The 24,099-nt window shown below is 36.5% G+C and overlaps 1 protein-coding gene across 3 annotated transcripts in view; it reads left to right on the top strand.

Moving 5' to 3' along the window:
• ANKIB1 (ankyrin repeat and IBR domain containing 1) overlaps positions 1-24,099 on the top strand; it is an 81,582-nt gene that overhangs the window by 51,028 nt on the left and 6,455 nt on the right. For all 3 annotated transcript variants that reach the window (XM_072327634.1, XM_072327635.1, XM_072327633.1), the window contains exons 5-17: positions 2,936-3,053; positions 5,285-5,493; positions 7,690-7,778; positions 9,296-9,440; positions 10,542-10,708; positions 11,734-11,822; positions 12,772-12,902; positions 18,580-18,714; positions 19,247-19,333; positions 19,431-19,497; positions 19,889-20,034; positions 21,152-21,330; positions 21,788-21,839. In XM_072327634.1, coding sequence (XP_072183735.1) covers positions 2,936-3,053; positions 5,285-5,493; positions 7,690-7,778; positions 9,296-9,440; positions 10,542-10,708; positions 11,734-11,822; positions 12,772-12,902; positions 18,580-18,714; positions 19,247-19,333; positions 19,431-19,497; positions 19,889-20,034; positions 21,152-21,330; positions 21,788-21,839 — 1,614 coding nt within the window. The remainder of the gene's footprint in view (positions 1-2,935; positions 3,054-5,284; positions 5,494-7,689; positions 7,779-9,295; positions 9,441-10,541; positions 10,709-11,733; positions 11,823-12,771; positions 12,903-18,579; positions 18,715-19,246; positions 19,334-19,430; positions 19,498-19,888; positions 20,035-21,151; positions 21,331-21,787; positions 21,840-24,099) is intronic.

Here is a 24,099-nt window from a genome sequence, read left to right as displayed (position 1 = left end):
GCATCTATGTGTCTGTGATATATGTCTGGTAGATAACAACCTTGTTTCAGTCGTGTAATGCAATGTTTAAAACTTGTATAAGAAACACCTGGTAATGAGCAGAAGTTCAGAGCAGATCGTTCAGAACAGTTTTGTCTCTCTGTCAGACTCAGAAAAATACATTGTGTAGTAGCAAAGCATATAATTTCTTTGTTCATTTTACTTTCATGTCACTGTATTCTGCAATACTCTACTAGTAGATGTGTCGAGTGTATAGTAAGTAGAATGATTTTCTTCATTTCCAAAATTAATGTCATATGAATATATATGTAGTGCAAGTAGGATAAATACTAAAATTTGTATTAAAACAATTCAAATGTACTTCATCTCTGTAGGAAAAGGATCATTTATTAAGTGAGAGAATGTAACTGTAGGTAATGAGACATATATACATACATATCCATATAATAAATATATTTGAGTGAGTTAAATGGAGTATAACTGATTCTTAAAATACATAACTGCATTAATTATAGAATCCCATCCACCTCGAAAGGCGGATATGTACATGAAGTGTATGTGACACCATTTAATTATACAGCTAAAAGCATTTTTTGTGTTGCATGAAGAATATTCATCCTTATAACTAAAGACTGCATCTTTACAAGCAGCTGCAAGACTTTGTGTTATAGACTCAAACATTTTTATGAGTTCTCATTTCTCATTGTATGAAGTCTTTGCTCTGAAATTTCCAGATTAAGCTACTTAATAGTGTCAGCCTAAAATTTCCTTTCTTTAGCCTTCTTCTGTGGGCTCATATATTGCTTTATTAAAATATATACATATATAAAGTTTCAAATATATTCTTTAGAAATGCTTCTCTCACTTCAAAAGACAAAATTATGATTCTTAAAAACTGCAGGATCCACAAATCCCTGCTGGGCTGTATGGGGTGCTCCAGCTGAAATCATGTAATAGTCTGTTCTTCAAGAGAGATAATTGCCCGGCTTTGACCTAGGACCAATCGGTTCAATATAACTTTGAACATAGCTGCAGCTCAGAGTAAAATGCTAGTTCCTAAGATATGCATTTATGTTTCAGATTTAACACAAAAGATATTTCTTTTTATGATATGTGTGTTCTGGAAGGAGGGCTGTTTTGCTGACAAAGCTACTTATTTTGCAGTTATAATTCAAAATGCAGTTCAGATTCTGTCGAGATGATTTACTCATTGCTCCAGTTTTTGCTCTTTTTTTTGTGACATATTCATGCAGTTATAATCATTCTGGCATCCAGCTGTTTGTATCCTTGTCTCCCTGACATGTTTTCATAAGTGATCTCTTTTGTAAGAAATTAAGTAGGTCAGTCAAATTCCAGCACTCTGTGCATCAAGTGGCCCAGGTTTATTTCAGTTCAAGCATTTAATGTTGAGATTGTCCCTTAATGTATCATCCACAATTGGCAGTGGTAGCACATACAGAGACTTTGTGGTCTTGGGCAATCAAGATAAAGACCATGACACTCACAGTCCATTTCTCTTGTGTTTTTCTTGCTTTCTCCAAAAGGACAATGACCCAATGCAAATTTGTGGCAGCGTTATTGTTGTGTCACCAGTATTAAGAAGTTCCTGTTAATACTACTGACTAGCAAAGAGAAGAAGTCACTGATGGAATCAGTTATGCTTTTAAATGCATTTTACAAAGTTTATCATAATATTATATAGGAAGTATGTTATGTTTTTAGAGTAGATGTCTCTGAAGAGGAAAAACATTTAGAAGTTGAGGCTTTTCATTTCTTCCCATCTCTTATGCTTTCTGCTTCTGTGCAGTATGCTTTTACTTGGACCGCCAACTTCCAAGAGCAGAATCAGTCTTCTTTTTTGTGTGTTTGCACATTCATTTGCCTATTACCTGGCACTGAATGGTTCTGGCATATGCTCTATATAGAATCAGTGTATACATGGTAAATAATAGCAATGTGTGGTCTGAACTGTCATTATCCACTATTACTGCACTATTCTGTGCTCTTGGTTCCCAAACTGGTAAAGATGGCTGCTGTTTGGTGCCCCAGATCCTCATTAGTCCAGAACACAATGCATCTCCAGCATCTTGGCTAGAATTAGTTCAGTATCCTAAAGTTACTTCTTTTTGTCTTTTTGATTTTGACTTCTTGTTAATGCTGTAGTAAGAGGATGCAAATTCAGACCAGGAAGCCAGCAGTTACCTCTGGCAGTGTAGCGCTATTGGAGTGTGGTGTCTGTTTATCAAGGAGAATTTTGACATCTTGCTCCCCAGCGTCCAGCTGCATTTCTGGTCGATCTTATACTGATCTCTGTACTTCTATGAAAGTGGATTTTGCCTCCAAAGATCTGTACCTAATTCTGTTCATAAACTCACCTCTTCTTACTCTCTAATGTCTCAATATATCCTCCTTCTGATGAATGCAAAGTTAATGCATCTCACTCAGTTTGTGCATAAAGTCAGAGAACCTGCATGCAACATATACTATCCTGATAACCTGTCTTCCGTGAAGTCAATCTAGACACGCATTCTCATGCATGTCTCAATATTTGAGTTTTAATTACTTCAAAATTAAATTGTATTCAGTGGAAATCCAGCTTTTTTAAAGGGGAATGGGAAGGGAAAAGGAGAATGAGAGAGTAAATACTAGAGTAGTTCATCACTTGAACATGGCCTCCAGTTATAATGGAGTACTCTGGAAATACTGTCTTTTGGATTTTGGACTGTACAAAAATCATTCTACAATACTGCAAAATGACAGTGTTTCTATGTAGCTTTACATGGTCTGTGGTTTGCACAATAAATAAATTGTGTCATAACTTGCTGCACAGTTGAGATAATTATCAGTAATAGTGCTTTGATTGTTTGCATGTTAATAATGTAGATTTAGAGGAAACACTGCTAAATGTAAATTGTCTTTCTCCTTCTTCTCAAAGCCATACGAGGGGCTAAGACTTCAGGATCTGCGGAGGCTTAAGGATATGCTGATAGTGGAAACTGCTGACATGCTTCAAGCACCACTCTTTACTGCAGAAGCTCTTCTCCGGGCACACGGTAATACAAAACCTTAAAGATTGAGAAAAAACTGTTTTCAGCAAAATCAGAGTTACAGTTGTGAATGTGTTCACTTTTTATTCCTAAGGAAAAGAGAAGTAATGGTTAATATAATGACAGGATGTCATCCACACAATGTTTCAGAAAGAAGTAGATCTGCAGCATTGAGGCAGATAGGAAAGTTGATAGGGAAGTGATTCAAACTGGGAAAATGTTTTAACTTCAGCAATGTGAAGAAATATAGCTTTTCTGCTTTAGTGAGAGACACAGAAGTAGAACTTCTTTGGCTTTATATATCAAATGAAGTCCAAAAAGGTCATTTTTCCTATTTTTATCAGACCATTGGTTTTGTGCCATTACATACTTGTGTATAAAACTGGATCAGAAAGTATTTTTCTTTATTTTTTGTTACAATAAAAGAAGTTAGATTGTTATAATATTTGGAAATGGCCTTGAGTTTTAATGCACAGGAGTGTATTTAGGATTTGAATGGCTACTCTTTTAAGACAGGGTATAGTTTGCTTTTGTATATTTGTAACTGGTTTAACGTCAATGAAATCAGTCTGTGGTCTTGTGTGACTGAAACTGGGGTTGTCAGAATACAGTGAGCTCACTCCAGACAAAAGTATCTCTCTGAAGCTCAGTGGAAGCTTTAGGCTTTGATTCAGCTGTTCAAAACGTATGTTTACTGAAGCATCCACATTGTTACTGTATGCCGAAGAGACTACTCAGGCAGTTAATGGTTTCCATGCTTATCGCTGTATTGCTGGATTAAGTTTTTCAGCCCTGTTATTTTTGAGGGTAAAATAAAAATGTAGAAAAAATGAAATAAGAAAATACTCTTGTAAACCCACAAAATATGGCTGACTTTTATGAGTAAGCCTGGTACCTTATGCTTATCTCTGTTAAATTATTTTTGATAGTTTACATTCCTTTTACCATAGCATTAAAGCCAACATGAACTTGTGCCAGTGATTTTCATTGCCAGCGTGACTATATTTAAGGCAGTCTTTGCACATATGTTTTTTAGTGTTAATTCTTCTGGGTATTTATATATACAATATTTGGATGTCACTTTGGGTTTTCAGAAAATGTCATTAGTGCTAAATACTACTAAATGCTTAACTAAGCAAGTAGGCATGTTTTGTGCCCTGAACACTTTGAAGAAGAAAACGATGACACAACTGTTCCAACTGGCAGCAGAGTTCATAGTGAGCCCAAAAGCAGTGAGGTTGATGTGAAGTGTACAGAAATGTCTGCCAGCATCTGGTGAGCAGAAATTGGAAGTTGAGAAGAAATCACTTTGCATTGCAAAGGTCATCCCGCTGACGCTGCCTACGTGAGGTAGCTGTAATTTAATGCAGTTGACCGTAGTGATGAAAAACACACAGACCTCTGCAAGTCATGAGAAAGTCAGCTATTTTGCCTGTAGCTGTGGTCATACGCTGGAAATTATTCAAAGAAAATTTCTTTTTTATTTGAAAGGGGAGAAGGGGTTCAGCACAGTAAAAGGGATAATTGAGCTATTTACAAGGCATGAGACAGCTGGGAAACACCTAATACCAAATTGCAGTGTTTTTGCATTTAATCTTGAACTTCATAAATGAATAATGTGATGTCTTAATTCACACCTGGGATGTGAAAAGCATTTTTGGAGCATTTTGGGAGGTTTAAGAACTTTCCAGCTTTTCCATATGTGTTTTTTCAGCATCATTCCTGTTTCTCTTCTATTTCATGCTAAAGGAATTGATTTCAGGATAAAGGAGAGGGAATTCAGCAAATATAACTATTTCATATTTTACTTACACTCATAATTCAGTAGCGAAAACTTGTGGCAAATTTCATCTATATGTTAGCATCAGCATGCTTCCCTCTCTATATAACCAAGGTAATATGCCAAATGCTAAAAACATTTGTAATTACTCAAGTTTGTATATGTTGAGGCACTGTGGCTTCAAAGAAATTAAATGAAATTAACTCAAGATGTGGTTTAGCTTAGATAGGTTAGCATCTGACTAGTATATCCTATCCAGATCAAGGGTATTTTCTTATTAGGAAGGAGAGAACAATCATTATTTGACAGCGGTGGTATTTTTTCTAAGGTCAGTGCTAAGAATACATGTATCTTATTTCAATTTTAACATTGCATAAAAATACTATTTATCTGCTCCTGTGTATATTACGAAATATACATAGCTGCATAATTTCCTGTGTCTTTATATTTATTGAAGACTGGGACAGGGAGAAGTTGCTTGAGGCATGGATGTCTAATCCAGAGAACTGCTGCCAGCGCTCGGGGGTTCAGATGCCCACTCCCCCCCCAAGTGGGTACAACGCGTGGGATACGCTGCCTTCCCCACGAACTCCCCGCACTACTCGCTCTTCTGTAACTTCCCCTGATGAAATAAGCCCATCACCAGGAGACATTGAGACAGCTGTGGTAAGTGTATAAATAGATCTGAAACTAACAGGGTGGAAGAGCCTGGATCTAAACATAGCACACCTACATGGACAGTCAAGCCACAGTGTCGTCTCGTTTGGAAAATAAGTTTGCAAAGATACAGAGCCTTTTTCTTTCCAAAAGTGGTGAACAAACAAATTTGCACTTCTAGCGTTCTCTATAATGGCACAAATGAGCACGTGGCTAATGGCAAGGACACTTCTCACTTAGTCTGACAAAGTAGAAATTTATTCAGATACGATCACATCATTACATTTAGCTCTTTCAAGTTTCTCATCTCAGACTTCTCAAGATGTTCGCTTTCATTGTATCCATTTTCCTGATTATACCCAATGCTGTGAACCCTGCCTTCTGAAATCTTTTTCCTTGGAAAACAAAATTCTCTTTGTCTACATTTTGAAATGTCAGCCCACTAGTGTACTGTAAGCTTATAATTACTTTTACTATGTGTGGGCTGCGTCAAGCAGTTTAGAAGGCTATTGCAAATTTGAAATATGAAAGTGCCTTTCAGTAAAATCAGTGTGGTTCTTTCGGAAGACAGAGTTCTCTTTTTAATGATCCACAGCTGCAACATTATAAAACTTTTGTTCCATGACCTAAGCATTTTTTCCAGAGTATTAGATGAAGCCTTGCAAATGGACCGTCCCTAAACCTCATAATAAAATAAAAAAATTGTGGTTCTGAATGTAAATATTTTATTTCTTTAAATGTAAAATGTTGAAAAAGAAACTGTCTGGACTAACTTATATTAATAGTGAAATGTTGTGCAGGAACATTTCCCTAATTTAAATGTGTAACTAAAGACTGAATGCCTTCAATCATGTGTTGTGTTGTTTTTATTGTCATTTATGGTCCTGCAGTGCAGTCTGGGTAGTGACTGCAGTTCTAGGGCTGATATATCTAAATCCAAATGCAGGTTTATACATTTAGTAATTCCGTTTGTTAAAAATCTTGCAAGAAGCTTTCAAAATAATACATTTTTCTCTGAAGTCACACATACTGGCAGACAAATGAAAAATAAAAGTAGATAAAATGAAAATACAAGTTATAACACTCCCTTCAGCTTTTGCATTTACATCCTACTAAAACTATTCCAGTACATGTTCTATACTTGATATCCTGAACTCACCTTCATTAATTTCCTTATATTAAATATATGTTTTAAACATAATTGAAAGACAAACAGATTTAGTAGACAACAGTTTTGATGCACAGTCAACTTCTAAAATACTTAATTTTGTCAAGACAGTAAGCTGACATGACTGAAACGACAACATGTTCCTTCATTAGGTTGTACACTTTGAAGGCAGACTTGTTTGACTTGGTTTGGTTTTGGCTTTAAGACAAGTGTATTTTAAGAAAGACTACAGGCTGATTTGCTTGAAGTGCTTCCCTATGTATGTGTAGAATCTAAAGGATTGAAAGTTGAAGTAAATTTTAATTGAATCTTTGTTCCAATGGAAAGAAAAGTCTGCTTATAGTCTTTCAAAAACATGAAACCTTCATGTCTAACTGTAAGCAATAAGTAATGTCATCTCTATTTTTAAAATATTTTTGGAGTAAGGACCTCAATATTCCATATATTATTTTTCCTGTAGTATCTGGTGGTATAAAATTAAGTAGAGGCGTGTTCTGTTTGAATATTTCTGTTTTCATCTATTTATTTTTATTATAAGCCTCAATGTAATGCTGTCTGTATTAATCTGTTTTTAATACTTAAAATAGTTGCTGCTCCTGCACAACTAAATTGTTCCTTTTTGATTTGGACCCGACTGAGATGACAGAGGCTACAAGAAGCACTTAGCATTTCCAGACTCCATTAATGGCTGCCTGTGAGTCTCATGAAAACTTCAAGGCCCATTTTCCTCAAGAACTGAGATCTCGGCAGTCTGCACAATGAAGCACATACTGAGCTGGAGGACGTGACAGAAGGCACCCCAAAATGTGGTGTTTGGATAGGGAGGCATAGAAAAAGAGATATGGAATCTTTCTCATTTCTATTTCTAAACTATTTCTGTAACTAAAATGACTTTTTCTTCTTTCTGGCTGTGGTTAGATTTTTCTCCCTGTTGAGCACTTTAAAATTTTGCTGAGGTTTTCCAGCCCAGTGTGTCCTTTGAATAATGTGCAAAGCTTTAGGGTATTTTTTAATCTGAAGTATTTTTTCATCCACAGTGTGACATTTGTATGTGTAATATATCTGTGTTTGAAGACCCAGTTGATATGCCTTGTGGGCATGACTTCTGCAGAGCATGCTGGGAGGCGTAAGTATATATATTTTTACTCATCTTTCCTGTTTTGAAGAGGGAAAGGTGGAGACATTAAACTGCCTGGGCTTCAGGAAGCTGCTGTTTTGATCCTATTGAATATTTTATTTGTCATTCAAAGTGACCATCAGCTGTTTCAGGCCTTCATGTGAATAAACGGGACTGCTCTTGATTTGCTCACTGTGTATGGTGGTGGCAATGGGCTACATATATACTACGTTAATCATGTGCTTAATTCCATTTCTTAGTTCAGCACACCTACTTGAAGCATTGTAAATCCATTTCCAGTCAGAAAAGTTATTAAAATTCTTTCATTGAGAGTTAATAATTGGACAGTGGCTTTATCTTATCTGCTCAGTTAGTGTAATGCTCTCATTACTGTGTAATTTAAGTCCAAACAGTTGTGCTAGTAAAAAGAAACAACTTAGGAATAATGATAGCTGCATGCAGTGCCTTTTTATTCATTTCCTCACTCGAGAGATTGTGCTGCACTGTACCACTACAGGATCTCGTTACACAGACATGTCAGCATAGCTAGTCCTACTGCAGATTAGCCCAATTTATATGAACCCTTTCTCCTATGGTAAGTAGGATCATTTTATCGTCATGATGTTTTAGAAGGCAAGTTTTTTCAGTTTTCAGAGAATTAATAGTCATGCTCCTGTTGTTTTGTATGTAGTTATGCAGTAATTTAGAAGTTACGAAGAGATCCCTGGCTTGACGTAGTGCTTCTAATTTGAGTACTGGCCTACACATACCGTGATTTGAGCATGCACTCAGAACTACAGTGCAGTGTCAACCAGGTGTTCATGATGGCATTATAGAGGGTGGTTCATTGTTCTGAGCCAGACATTTCTATTACATGGGAAGTATTCAGAACTGAGTTATCCCATTTTAAGATGAATTTTAAGACACACAAGTCTCTCTGTCTTAACTGTATAAGGACTCCAGATGACTAACTTACAAATACCTGTCCTTCAGATGAGTATTCTCAAGTTCTAGCAATTAAACTAAACAGTGCTGTAAGTTATAGTCCAGTTCTCAGCAGATTTCTGATCTTCTGTCCTGCATTTCGAGGATTTAGGGACTATAAATGTCTCCATTTAGAATTTGTTTCTGAGAGCAGAATTGCTTTGACTAGCACAGATGAAAAATTAATTGCATATCATTCTTAGATTAATTACACTTATACGTTCCATTTCTTATTTAAGTTAGACGTAATGCTCCGTTTAATTAAACATTGCATTGGAGCCTCTGAGAAATGGCAAGGATGGAAACTACAAACACAAAGGGCTATGCGTAGATGATGGTGCTCACTTCTGAACCATGATAGTGTTCTCTGTTTTTTAAATTAAGCTATTCATCTGCAGTCCTTTTGAGGTGACAAGGATAATTCCCATTCCTTGTTTAAAAGTGGATTAATTTGAATATATGTGAACCTGGCATAAAGTATTAAGCAGCTTTTTGATTTTTACTGTTTTATTCACAAATCCTGACTGACATAATTCTGGCAGATTTTTGAATCTGAAAATTCAAGAGGGTGAAGCTCACAACATCTTTTGCCCAGCATATGATTGTTTCCAGCTTGTGCCTGTAGACATCATAGAAAGTGTGGTTTCCAAGGAGATGGACAAAAGATACCTTCAATTTGACATTAAGGTAAATTGTCAAACTGTTCCTGTACTCTTGAGATGTATTTCTTTTTATTAAAAGTACTATAGAGCTTCCACATGAAATTCTGCAGTATATCTGTAACCTTCCCTGCAGGACTTAATTAATTAATATGTACAATGAATTACTGGCTGTCTTGTATGCTGCAATATGAATGTTTGGTTACCACTGAGATAAAAAAGAAAGAATATTGTAGTATTCCTGAATCACAGATAAGGTATTTTCACAATGTATTAACTAATGCAGTATTAATAACATTATTTGATTAACCTAATATCTGTAAAAGATTATTTGAATCTTTCATCTGCTAGATTTGTTTGTGTTGGAGGTCTAAAATTTTATACAGTTTTTTGGATGTTTTTTATTTCCAAGAGGCTACTTCTATTCATAAGCAGTGCCAATTTCCATCTAAAAATATTAATGCAAGTGAATTACTTTTTTTCCATCCAATGCTTGATACAATTGCTATATATATATATATATGTAAAGGGAAAACTTTTGATTCTCCTGTTTGACTATTTATTTGTTTATTTCCATTAACAATCTTATAATTCACCTTTTTTCTTTTGCACTACGTGTAATCATAAGCTAGATAATGTGTTACGTTATCAGTGGTGGCAAGACAAGAGAAAGCAGAAAGGGTTTTTTTTTACATTTACAATACAATACTTTCATGTGTAACAAGTCTCTTTAATAAAGTCTTAAACAGTGTGGAAAAAATGAAATATCCAGATCTGATTAGCCTTTTACATCTTCATCTTTCAAGTGAGTTGCTATTTAGAGTAAATTTAGAGGTAAGCCATATCACAAAGGAGCTGACTCGCACATTACATGCAAGTGATCACTTAGTTTAAGTCTGGAGTACTGTTTGAATACTTTTAATAATGTTTGTTTGTTTTAATGGAGATTAAATTATTCCTTTTTAATAACTATTTTAAAAAGCCTGTCAAAGTAGCTACAGTTGTCATTATGCTTTTTGGCTCTGTTCCTTCAAAGAAAGACTATAATGACAGATTGTTTTATATCAATGATTAAATATAATCTTGTTAATTTTATTTTATTTTATTTTATTTTTTGCTTTTTCTTCAGGCCTTTGTTGAAAATAATCCTGCTATTAAGTGGTGTCCTATCCCAGGCTGCGAAAGAGCAGTAAGGCTAACAAGACAAGGATCGAATTCAACAGGATCAGATACGCTTAGCTTCCCTATGCTAAAAGCTCCTGCTGTAGATTGTGGAAAGGGACATCTTTTCTGCTGGTTGGTGCTAGAATGTACCTGTGTCTACACAAATACATAATCACTGCTATTCCAGAGATTACTAAAAAATTTAAAGTTCTACTTTGCACCAAATATGTGACAAAAATTTAGATGGGGTGGTATTTGTCTGTACTATTCCTGAATATATTTAATAGCCTTATATGCACAAATATTTCAGTATTCTGGGGCGCAGCAAAAATTTATTATATTGTCCTATTAATTATTAGTTCTGTTAGATGCATAATACTGCACACATAAACTGCTATAAAGGAAAGGAGGAAGGCTCAGCACAACAGGAACTGTCTCTCAGAGACACACATCTGCCTTTTTTATTCTCAGAAGCTCAGAAATATTGCCAAAAAGACTGAATTACACCAGGGAGCTTAGTATCTTAGTGTCTCCTTCTGTACTGAATTCAAGCTTGTATTATAGCAGATTGTCTTAGCTTCAACTAGGATGGAAATGTTTTCTTCAGACTGTCTGGTATGATGCTGTGTTTTGATTCTAGGAAAATAACAAACTTGATAACACAGTGATGTTTATAATTGTTGCTACGCAGTGTTGTACAGAGCTGAAGCCATTGTTATGTAGTGACTGCTATCTTTAAAGCTAGTAGTAACCTCAACAGGAGCTCATTTCTCCACTGTGTCATGGAAAGCACTTTCCATTTCATTTGGAGGCTGATGGAAAGAGTAAAAATTCATAAACACTTAAACAAAATGAAGGGCTTGGATCTTGTTCTAGATTGAAGGCATGATTGTAGTTGAAAATTAATTATTACAACTGAATTGGTAAGTTTAATTCTACATAAAATGCATTTCAGGTATAGCAAACTACCTAGTTTTTGTTTTATAAGAAGTTTAATTTTATCACAAACTGTAGTAAGAGTATTTAAAAATAGCAGTATTAATTTATATCTTCCTGACTTAATATGATATGTTTCCATATCTTTTAGCGAGAAGTAATTTCAAAGCAACAGTTCAACTTCAAATAAGTATTTATTGTGTATACATTTTAATTTTCAGGGAATGTCTTGGTGAAGCGCATGAACCTTGTGACTGCCAAACATGGAAGGATTGGCTACAGAAAATATCTGAAATGAAACCAGAAGAACGTAAGTCATAGCTATTTTTTTACTTATTATTATTTCGTTGTCATCTTTTATTTTTAAAGAGAATTTTTAGTTGCATTAATTAAAACTCTACATTAATTGAAAAATGAAGAGGAAGAAAATCAAACCACTGAGTGATGGGCAACTTCATGCTTTAACTGCATATGGAGTTATGATAGACATTTGTAGGAACTGGACTGTTATCCTGAAACCATTCCTACCTGTTCCCTCATAAATCTGCTTGTGGTTCAGAGAGATGAAACTCTTCTCCCTTCCTTTTACAGCCTTCCTTCTTTTCTTTTCTTTTTTTTCCCCTATTTATCCCTGAAAATAACATATTTGTTCTAGGCAACTTAAAATCTTTGTCCTAGTCTGCACTTCCGTTTAATTGTGTTCATACAGTTGTGTGCTTCAGCACTATTTAAAGGCAGCAGGTAATAATAACAGTAAGGTTGACTGTGAATTGCAAGGGAATTATGGAAAATGGCTTAGTGTTAAATAACTTCTAGAGAGTCAACCAACAATGTCTGGGTTTACATAGGACAGGCAGAAACAAATATATATATATATATGTTAACTCTAATTTAACTATAACTTAACTTGGTTACAACAATTCAGAGCCTTTCCATTATGTCATAGATTATTTTAGAAAATGTTATAGACTCAAAATGCACCACGCTGAGTCAAACAACATCAATTTTTTAATATATTTTTAATAATCTATGTATTATATATGCTATAGACTACAACATACAGAAGTAATGTGTATATTTTATACATACTTATATATGTATATATATGTCAGAAGTATATATAATAAAGAATTAATATTCTGTCAAGAAATCGGAAAACACGTATCTTTCCTAATCTGATTTTCACAAAAGATTAAACAAGCACAATTTCAACTTCTCTGTTTTCACATGGTCCACATCCTCCTGTCACATTCATGAAGTTGTGGGAGTTAGTGAGGCATATGAAGATGCTGCCAACTGCCTGTGGTTACTAACTAACTCCAAACCATGCGCCAACTGCAAATCTCCAATTCAGAAGAATGAGGGCTGCAATCACATGCAATGCGCGAAGGTAAGAAAGAATTTTCATACAATTTGTTGTGAAAACATAATTTAGGTTGTATCATATGTACATTTCAGGAGCACAGAAGTCCAAACATTTTGAAATGTCAGACCTAAGATCTAATGGAATCTGTTTCAAAACTTAGGTAATTTGCAAATAATGAGTTATGTATTAATAGAAGATGTTTCGTATTAAGTGAAGTTTATGTGACTGGCAAGTGAACAGTTCAATTATCAAGATTTCCTAAACAGCTGACAGTTCTTGGCAATACAGGATGAAACCTAAGGGAACAGAAATCCTTGATAATTTAATCGTGATTAATAATGTAGAGAAGAATGAATAGGGGGTTGATGCTGGGGCATGTCCTGTTCAGTATATTTACTGATGACCTGAATGAGAGTATTGAGCACCCTCAGTAAGTTTGCAGATGACACCAAGTTGGGAGGAAGTGTTGATCTGCTTGGGGGTAGGAAGGCCCTGTGGAGGGATCTGGCCAGGCTGGACAACTGTGTTCAACAAATTCAGGTGCCAGGTCCTGCACTTTGGCCACAATGACCCCAGGCAACGCTACAGGCTTGGGGCAAAGTGGTTGGAAGATTGTGTAGAGGAAGCAAACCTGGGGGCATTGGTTGATGCTTGGCTGAACATGAGCCAAGCCCAGGTGGCCAAGAAGGACACTGAGGCCCTGGAGCTTGTTCATAGAAGGGCAACAAAGCTGGTGAGGGGTCTGGAGCACAAGTCTTATGGGGAACTGCTGAGGGAACTGGGATTGCCCAGTCTGGAGAAGGCTCAGGGGTGACATTATTGCTCTCCTCAACTACCCGAAGTGAGGTTGTGGTGCAGTGGGAGTGAGCCTCTTCTGCCATGTAGCTGTCAGTAGGACTAGAGGGAATTGCCTCAGATCGCACCAGGGAGAATTCAGGGTGGATGTTAGGAAATACTTCTTCCCCAAGATTGGTTAAGGTGCTGGAACGGGCTGCCCAGGGAGGTGGTAGAGTCACCATCCCTGGAGGTGTTCAAGAAATCTTTAGATATTGTACTGATGGGCATGGTTTAGTAGGAAACAGTTATGGTAGGTGGACAATTGGATGGGATGATCTTAGAGGTCTTTTCCACCTTGGTGATTCTATGATTCTATATCTTCAGTTACCAGAAGTTGGTACTTTTTAAGGAATGATAAGCCTTATTACATTTTTCTTTTGCATTATTTCTCAACAAAACATAGAAATTTAAATGGAAAACTGTAAGCAGAAGGAATAAAAAGACAGGAAAGAGTAATTCCAAAACAAACTTATTAGTGACAGCAGCCACAAAATTAGTCATGAGTTTGCACTATGCTACCGAAATAGAATACTTCTTGCCATGAGTTCAATATCATTTGAGAACACTCTCAAATTAGTTAAAAATGGCATATTTAGAGTACTTTTCTTTATGTTAAAAATGTCTTATATAACTACAGCCAATATCTCTTTGAGGAGGTTCATTAAAAATAAGAAAGTTGCATATATTTGACATAGCTTCCAGTAAAAACCTAAGAGGTTGATGATGACTAGCACATTCTTCTGGAAATGTCTCAGCCCAGATCTTATTTTCTTTATATTATTACATATTCCGTTTGTGATACAAGCTGAAGATTGGGTGGTTGGTTTCTTTGGCGGTGTTTGTTAGGTGGCTTTTTTTTGGAGTAGTTTGCCAACAATGAGCAGATTCTCCTCCACTTCAGTTTATGCCAGTTTTGCTGTTCTTTTCTTCCCTCTTAAAGTGATTTCTAAAGGAGTTCATAAAAAACACAATGATAAAAAGTGTAACAAGGTGTGTTGTTCAGCACAATTTGAAATTTTACAGACTGTAAACAGAGTTAAGAGCATTTGAAATAGAATAATTGTACTGGTGACAGTGTTGAAACAATTCATATGGGGGATGTAGAATCATAGGATCATTTGGGTTGGAAGAGATCCTTATGATCAAGTCCAGCCATCACATAAAGCTACCTCATTCACTGTCTCCCTATGTGCCACATCTACACCTTTCTTAAATATCTCCAGAGATATGGATGCCACCACTTCCCTGTACAGCCTGTTCCAACGCCTAACCCCCCTTTCCATGACGAAATTCTTCCTCGTGTCCAATCTATACCTCCCCTTGCACAACCTGAGGCTGTTGTCATGTGCCCAGTCACTTGTCACCTGAGAAGCGGCCAACACCCTCCTCACTGCAGCCTCCTTTCTGGTAGTTGTGGAGAGTGATGAGGTCTCTCCTCAGCCTCCTCTAATTTAAACAGCTCTCAGCTGCCCCTCGTGTATAACTCTTGTTTTCTAGTCCCTTCACCAGTTTAATCACAGTTCGTTGAATGGGTTCCAACAAATCAATGACCTCCTTGTCATTGAAAACTTGAAAACTGAACCCAGTACTCCGGGCCGAGTCACTCTAGAGCTGAGTAGTGAGGGCCAGTCCCTTCCCTGGTCCTGCTAACACCACCACTGATAAAAGCCAGCATGCCTTTGGCTTTCTCAGCCACCTGGGCATGCTGCCCGCTCATGTTCAGCCAATGTAACAAAATGTTCAGGATGTCACAAAACCTCCTCAGTTATTTGACAGCTGTTGCTGTCACTGAGCTAATCTTAATAGAATAAAAGTATGGTTTAAGGCTTGAGAAGACTTCAACTGCTAACTTCTGTTGAGTATAGATAATTTAGTACCATTCTGAAGTGCCGGCTGACAACCACAGTTCTATTCCTCTTTGATGTTGTTCCTTATAAACAGCTTAAACAGTCCCTAAAACAGTCAGCTTCCTTTTGTGATGGAGAAACCTCTGCAAACAGAAGCTGCCTCCCCTCAGCCTTATGGGGAGGGAAAGGAATGGTATCCTCAGGATCGTCACAGGGCTCAGATGCAAGGTACAGAGGACACCTCACTTGTCCCTTCCTAAAGTAAGGATCTGTTCCAAAGCTTCAGCCTTTGCTGCAGTAAGTTCTGCTGAAGCCTACTATGTAGTGAGTAGAGAGTTGCAACTGCTTCTTATCAGCTAGTATATACCTTGGTGTAGAGGATACACTTTAGTCATAGAATCACATTTTTGTATTTTAGCAGGCACCGTTCTGTTTTATGAGCCTGGTTTCTAAGGCAACAAGGCTCATGCAGTTCCACTCTCTCACTCCCCTAATTCTAGTAGTTTTTTAACCTTCTGGGTACTTTGAACCAGATACAGGACAGAGTTCACAGATACTAATATACAGCAGGTTTCATGAAACTTGGTAGCTGTATTGTGCAGAGACTTAATTTGTACTGCCACCAAGAGAGAGGCTTACATGCCTACTCAGCAGTTATCTGCTCAGCTATTGCCTCTCCTGCTTGGTTCAGGCAGCACATGTCATTTGTAAAACCTAGCCAGTGCAGCCTCATGGATAGCTGATCATAAAGGCAAGTAATGCAGAGCTCCGGGTTTTGGGAGATTAATCCAAACTCCAAACAGATGGACACTTTTGAATATTTAATGAGAGTAAGTTATTAGAGTAGGTCCTCGAACAGTGGGTGAGCCTTTGGTTATTGAGAATGCTTCTGGTGATGTGTGAGATTAGAGGATGCAAATGGTAGAGTGATAATGAAGGGAGATAATTTGGGAGAGGTGGCATTATTGCAGTAGAACCACATACACATAAATTAATAGGAAATCAAGCTTTAGTAGTTCTGTTGCTTGCAACTTATTTCATACTTTATTTTTATATAATGCAACTTTTTGTTATGTTGTGAGTCTTTCTGAATAATAGACAGTGCAGTGATAGACACTGAAGACTTTTGTGCACAGCTATTCTTCTGCTTAATTCTCAGCACTCATCTTGCCATTTTGTAAAAGAAAGCACCTTCAAAAACATGTAAGAACAGAGAAGGTGCAGCACAATAGCAAGAAGAAATACCTTTGTCTGCATTGCTTTTTAGAAGAAAATCAACATCATGGGTGAGACAAAATTAGCAAAAGTATAATGCAGAAATTGTTACATGTTTCATTGAATGAAGCCGCTACTTAAGAACACATCCGGTATGGACTAGATATTTCTGGAAAGGTTAAACTTAACAAAGAGAGGGAAAATGTGGCTTAATTTATTGAATTCCAGTAATAATATTAATGCCTTCTTGGTGCTTCACATAAATCTTTGCTTCAGTTTTTCAGGATTTTTCTTTGTTCATCAGTAAAACAGACTAAATGAATAGGATTGACCAAGTCATAGTCGTCTGCCCATCCATCTATAGCTTCCAGTTATTTTGAAATAACACAGCTGAGAATTCAGTGCTGAGTTGAGAATAATAGTTTGATCTTCTCTGCTGCAGAGAAGCCTGGATAAGACAGGTCTCCTTGAAACGTGTTACGTGTTTTAAAAGCTTTCTACTCAGTAAATGCAGAAGAGGCTTAAGTTGAAATCGTTCCTGAAAGTTTGTGTCCTATTTTTACTTGCTTGCTTTAGTAGTTGCTACTACTATTTTGCATCTTGAATGTCCCATGACCAAAATATTGGTAGTCGCATTTTTTCTTAACTGCTATTAGGAAACAAGAGAAGAAATGTGTATTGCTGAGCTGTTCAGCCTGTTCAGCATTGTCCTTGTGAGAGGACAAGAAGAAATAATTTCCAACTAAAAGAGGGGAGATTTAGACTGGAAGGAAGAAGCATTTTATATAATAAGGATGGTGAGGCACTGAAGCAGGATGCTCAGAGAGGTGGTGGATGCCCCATCCTCCAACCTTGGAGGTGTTCAAGGTCAGGCTACACAGGGCACTGAGCACCTGATCTAGCTGTAGGTGTCCTTGCTTATCACAGGAGAGTTGGACCAGGGGACCTTTAAAACTCCCAACTCAAATGGTTCAATGATTGTACAAGACACAGCTTTCAATTAAGCTTTCTGTTTTCTTTAGGCTTATGTTTTTGTTATTGCTTAGATGAAGTTAGCTGGGGACTTTTAAGGTTTTGCATGCTCTTTCTACATTGCAGAAAATATTAAGTAATAGTATTTCTCTCATATTCACTGCACTACAAAGGTACAAAGGTTGCAGCTGAGAACAGATTTCAGAAGCACATCTCTTAAATTACTGGTATTGGTGACTGTGCAAACAGACTAGTATTGTGTGAGAAACTGTTCTTCTCTATATGGAGAATATTCAGGATTCTGAAAAACTTTTCCGAACTGGAAAAAACAACGAAAGAAAATGCAGATAAGATCTGTAGAAGAACTGCATTTACATAGCTGAAGTATTTTGAGTGCTTTGCAGTTAAAGTCACGCTCACATGTAAACTATTAGTTTCATTTTATTGACTGAGAAATTAAACTTTCTGATAATTCCGCTTTTTGAGTTTTGTTAAAATTCACCCTTTCTCATTAACAGTTTCGGTGTTGCTGTTAAAAAAGAAAAAAGAAAATCAGATCTAATAAGCTCTATCATTTGATTTATTTCATACACTGCCAGCTTAACTTGTAGCTTCTACATGACCTTGTGATTTGGTGAACAAAAATTCTGACTCCCATGACTTGATAACCAAGATCTTCTACAATACATGAAATAGGAAAAAGGCTCCACAACGCTTCTATTTAGACCACAAGCATGATGGTCTCAGAATGGTGCTAGTTTTTCTTAACTGCATACCTACAATGTATCAGCTTCTTTCTTTTTGTCCTGTTATTTTTGTTTTCTCTGAAGTGCAAGTATGACTTTTGCTGGATATGCTTAGAAGAATGGAAGAAGCACAGCTCTTCTACAGGAGGATATTACAGATGTACTCGCTATGAGGTTATTCAGCATGTAGAGGAACAGTCCAAAGAGATGACAGTAGAGGTAACAAAAATGTCTGCTTACATAGTAGTACTAAGGCTGCAATTATGTGTTTAGGGTAAGTTCAATCAAAATGCTTCCCAACCGAAGTTTTAAATGAGAAAATATAATGTTAAATATAACCAAAGGACAGAAAGGAAACACTGCTTATTTGTGGAGAGAAACATAAGATTTAGTTCTTCATCTGTCTTTGCTAACAGCCACTGGTTGACTCTAGACTAGTTAATTTACTTTCCTGTGTCATAGTTTTCTTTTCTGAAATGGGTGTTCTGTGCATTTCAGAAGACATGTTTTAATTTCGGCATTTGAAAAGTCTGCTTAAAAATATTATGCACACAGTACATTGACTCTAGTTAGAGTATTTTCAGGCTTGGGCACTGAGAACTTACATTTGTCGCTTTGTTAATAGCACTTGTCAGCATTGTGTATAATGCTTCGCATCTGGTGGGAATATAAACAGTTATGAGATTGTATCCAACAATGATTGCTAAATTAAACCATTAGATTTGTCTTGGTTTGTATTCTTCTTTTCCAGGCTGAAAAGAAGCACAGGAGATTTCAAGAACTGGATAGGTTTATGCACTATTACACAAGGTTTAAGAACCATGAACTTAGTTACCAGGTATGGGACAAACTATATTTACTTATTCTTGTTTACGTTTCATTCATTAAAAAAAAGAAACAAAACATATTGTATTTTATTTGTTTTCTTGTTCTAGTTAGAACAGCGCCTTCTAAAAACAGCCAAAGAAAAGATGGAGCAGCTGAGCAAAGCTCTCAGTGGAAGTAAGTAGAATTTGTTAGTATTTGCAGTGAACTGTGAATTTGATTAGAAATCAAATGTGTTATGGCTAAACTTTTTATTTTGAATAAAGCTCACATCAGTCTGTTGTGTGATGTGATCCCTCCAGTACTAGAATTCATAAGCAGTGGATGAAAGCTAAATGTACAGTAAATCTTACATACTCCAAACACACAGATAAAACAGCATCAGTAAGAGAGAAGCTAATATTCTGTGCTCACTTCTTACAGTAAGAGGACTGTATACTCATTGAGAACCTGCTGCTGTGCTGCAGCAGTTTAGCTAATGTGCACGTTTTTGGTGGAAAACTCTTACACTAAAAGAAATGCTGACATCAGCAGGAGAATATTTTCACAGTGTTTTATCATCTTACAGCTGAGGGAGGCTGTCCTGATACCACATTCATTGAAGATGCAGTACAGGAGCTTCTAAAAACTCGCCGCATTCTCAAGTGTTCTTATCCATATGGATTCTTTTTGGAGCCTAAAAGCACAAAGAAAGAAATATTTGAACTTATGCAGGTAATGCATGCATATAGCTTGCTTTTTAAGTGTCACGTTTTTGGTAGTATTAGTTATCAGTTTCTTGTATCTATTTTTGTAGTGCAAAACTGATACTTCATATTTGTAACCAAGTCTGAAAAAGGAACGGATTTTTAAGACTATGACACAGTGGCATTTAGTTTAGTTTTAGAGTGAATGAAAAACAACACTTCACTGCAGAACCAAAGAGTAGCCCAAATCCAGATGCAGCCCTCTCCAAAAAGTAGCAAATAGAAACATTTGCTTCAGTGCTTTTCATACTTCAGAGGAGGCTTGGACAAGGGGAAGGGATTAATTTGTGGTGGGGTGGAGCTTCTATCAAGTTGTTTTCTCCTTGTGTATTTCCTACTTCTTGTCTTGCGTGATGATGTGCCTGATGAGAGGGTGGATGCAAAGCTGGGACAGTATGTGGGTAGCACTGGCATCAGCTGCAGGGGATGCTGCCTGCTTTCCTTTCCTTGAGGATCCCCGAAGATATTCAGTGTGTGTATGTGTGTAGGAAAGCCCTGCTGCAAGCTGGAGGAGAGGAACATTAGGTGAATAAAAGCGTAGGCAAGGTATTTGGAGACCCCAAATGGTTTGTTACACTTGGAATAACTGGGAAACTGAAATTCAGAGAGCAGGAGTTTGAGTGCGTGGCTGCACGTATGAGTTAGTATTGGAGTCAGGACACAAATGACTGTGGACAAGCTGAGGCAGGTGATAAAATTTCAGTCCTTACAGAGCAGACTTCCAGGCATGCACTGATATCTTTGGTCTTGCTTAGTCATTCTCCACCTCTCAGTCTTTGGTCAGGACTGTTGTTTCAAACAAGATAGTGAACACCAAATTAATCTTGTCTCTGGTAAGTTTAAATAAAAGAAGAGCAGACAGGCAGGAAAAAAAAAAAAAAAAACAAACACAGGTCATCTTGCTAAGCAAGCTGAAATTTTTATAGCTTTAATAATTACATGAGAGCTGCTGTTTCAGAGGACTGATGAGGCTCCTATCTGTATGGTATTTTCAGAAGAATGGAAATCATTTCATTCAGTGTTTATGGTGTAGAGCTCTGCCTGATTTCCATTTCATTTTATTCTGTGTTTATTAACCATTGCAGACAGACCTGGAAATGGTCACTGAAGACCTTGCACAGAAAGTAAACAGGCCTTACCTTCGGACTCCTCGCCATAAAATCATCCGTGCAGCTTGTCTTGTGCAGCAGAAGCGGCAAGAATTCTTAGCCTCTGTGGCCCGCGGTGTTGCCCCTGCAGACTCACCAGAAGCACCCAGGCGCAGGTAAACCAAACAAAATACTGTGCAACTCAAAAGAGTTCATTTGGTAACTGTCAGAGTGAGGTAAAGTGGAGCTGATAGAATTGGTGGCCATAGATCACCAGATAGTTACATGTTCTTTGTCATTTGATCACAGACTCAAATGCACGTATGCTGTTAATCAGACTCTGTTTGTTGATGAAACTGCAGATGAGAAACCTCTGCTGGCTTTTAAAATTGCATCAAAAACTAAGTGCAGTAAATGTCCTGAGTGCTGGGGTTGTGATAATCAGTGGGGTTTTCTTTCACTTCTTTAGTATTTACATTGCAATTTCCTGGTTTTCTAAATGAGTTGCAAGGTAAGGATTAAAGGAGAAGATTTAAGACTGGTAGAGTTGCACTGTTTATAGTTGATAGGTTTTGTAGTTATGTTGTTCATACTTTGTTCCAACCCTAAACTTCATTTCTCTTAACTTTATAGCTTTGCTGGTGGAACATGGGATTGGGAGTATTTGGGATTTGCATCCCCTGAGGTAAACTATTTCTTCTTACGTATTTATATTAGTTCTGCATATTCTAGAAACACAGGTATGATTGTGGTCTGCATGAAGAGCTTCCTTATTTTGATACAAAGCATCTCAAGTTGGTTTAAGCTTACCATTTTATTTATTTCACAATAGAAGGAAATATATATATGAATACCTAACTGTCCAGTGATACTAACACAACTATAAGATTAAGATAAGATTAAGATTACATAATTTTTCAAGTACGTAACCAGTTTTAGAATAAACTGGTTTCAATGTGTTGGAAAGCCTTAAAATACTAAGTAAATAATACATACGTAGATTGTTTTTCAATGCAGCATTATTCCAGCAGAATTTGGCAAAGTCTAATAAATGTCCATCCCTTCTTTAACAACTCAACAAAATCTTACAGGCATATACCCAAATATTGTTAACCATTTGAAGCGTTTCTTTTCATTTTTATATATTCAAGCAGGATGAAAATTGCTTACTTAACTGAGATGATCTTCCAATATTTAATCGAGAATGAAAACAAAGATTTTTAAGTGAATATTTCACTATCCACATATGGGAAAAGAGTATATAATTTTCAAGACTACGCTAAAACAGGAAGCTTCCTATGAAGCTTACCTTTAGTATCTTAATTTTATTTTATATTTTGAGAACATTAGATTAAAGCATTAAGTTAGGAAGGAAGCTTCATCTCAACATTTCCTTGCTGCTGTTTACTTTCTAGATAGTCATTTTAAAGCATCCTGGAAAACTCTGTGTACTTTTTTCTATATATTTCCTTTGCTATTGTTGTTGGTGAGCATCATGCTGGTGAGAAAATAGCTTGCTTCTCTACAAAACATCAACTTGCTTCTCCTGTCTAGTTCCTTTAGTCCTTTCCTTTGAAATAACTCCATGTTTTAAAATACCAAACTCATTGTGATGGTATTTTATTGTTAGTGGAACTGGTTATGAGAAGAAGCTGATAAGCGATATGTTGGTGAGCTGTTTAGCAGCAAGCGCCATTGCAGTCATGCTTAGATGAAAGCTTGTAAGTTTTTATGATTGGCCTAAATGTGGAACTGCGTTATGCAAGTTGGCTTCTTCGCTACATAGAGATGAAGGATACTTGCAACCACCTATGCTAAATGAATTCAGTAGAATTTGTATTGGTCATCTTTGATTATTTTAGTGATTTTTTTCAATACAAAACTTCCGATGTAGAGCTGTACTTTCACAAGATGATCTGTGCATAACATGTTATCGCAGAAAATAAAATCTTAGTAGGTTTAGCAAAGAATGCTGATTGTTGAATGTCCTTGCGTGAAATGATGATGTTCCTACCCTACAAAAGTTCCTTAGTGCACATTGTTACAAGTAAACAGAAGTAAAATTTTAGCTGCAGTGATTGAGTTGTGTATTTCATGCATTAAAAAAAGGAAACAAGCGAAAGTATAGCTAAGAGGCTATTGGTAATATCTGTGATTCTTTTGAAAGCAGATGAATGATAAGATCTGATATGACTAATAAACTTGAGTGTTCAGTGATCACTTCATGCTATTCCTTATCTGATTCATAGTGATACAGTTATGTATGTTTATATATAACTCATTTATATTGTTTGACATCAAAATTTCATTTTCTGTTCTTTTGGGGCTGCCTTCTGTTTAAGGAGACACAGCACCCCTTCGGAACTAGAAGGATAGCTTAGGAAAGAATCGCTTCATGCTTGCCCTGTTTTTTATTCTGTCCCATAACAAGTACCTGCTGTTATCCACTGCTCAAAACAGATTATTGGCCTAAATGGACCCTTCATGTGGTCAGTTACAGTTATTTTTATGTTCATACAATTTTCATAGAACTTCTTACATAGATGAAAATCTTCCAGACTGATCATTTTATGACAGTTCTTTTTAGCTTGTATATGTCATCGTGAATAAGATCTTGACCTAGATCACTAAATGGAAATACAACATAACATTACAACACCATCAAAATTAACAAGATCGTTGTGTAGGAGAATTGATACTTGTTGATTTAGAGACTTTAGATGTTGAGATAGTCTAGGATGTAGACTAAATGAAAGAAAGCAACATTAAAGGTAACGCTATCTTTAAGAAATCATTTGGTCAAAGGAAGCCTTTGGCTTGCAGATTTCCGAAGATAGGTCTTAGGGAAGTAGGAACAGTATTCCTTTCTGAAGAGAAAGCTACTACCCATGTGACTGATTTTATTCCCCTGTGTAAATAAATGACTGTGATTAATGAAACACTGT

Source organism: Excalfactoria chinensis, chromosome 2 (assembly GCF_039878825.1).
Source record: "Excalfactoria chinensis isolate bCotChi1 chromosome 2, bCotChi1.hap2, whole genome shotgun sequence".
Classification (NCBI taxonomy): Eukaryota; Metazoa; Chordata; class Aves; order Galliformes; family Phasianidae; genus Excalfactoria; species Excalfactoria chinensis.
The sequence above is the reverse complement of the archived record's forward strand: the minus strand, read 5'-3'. Positions and strand labels throughout refer to the sequence as shown.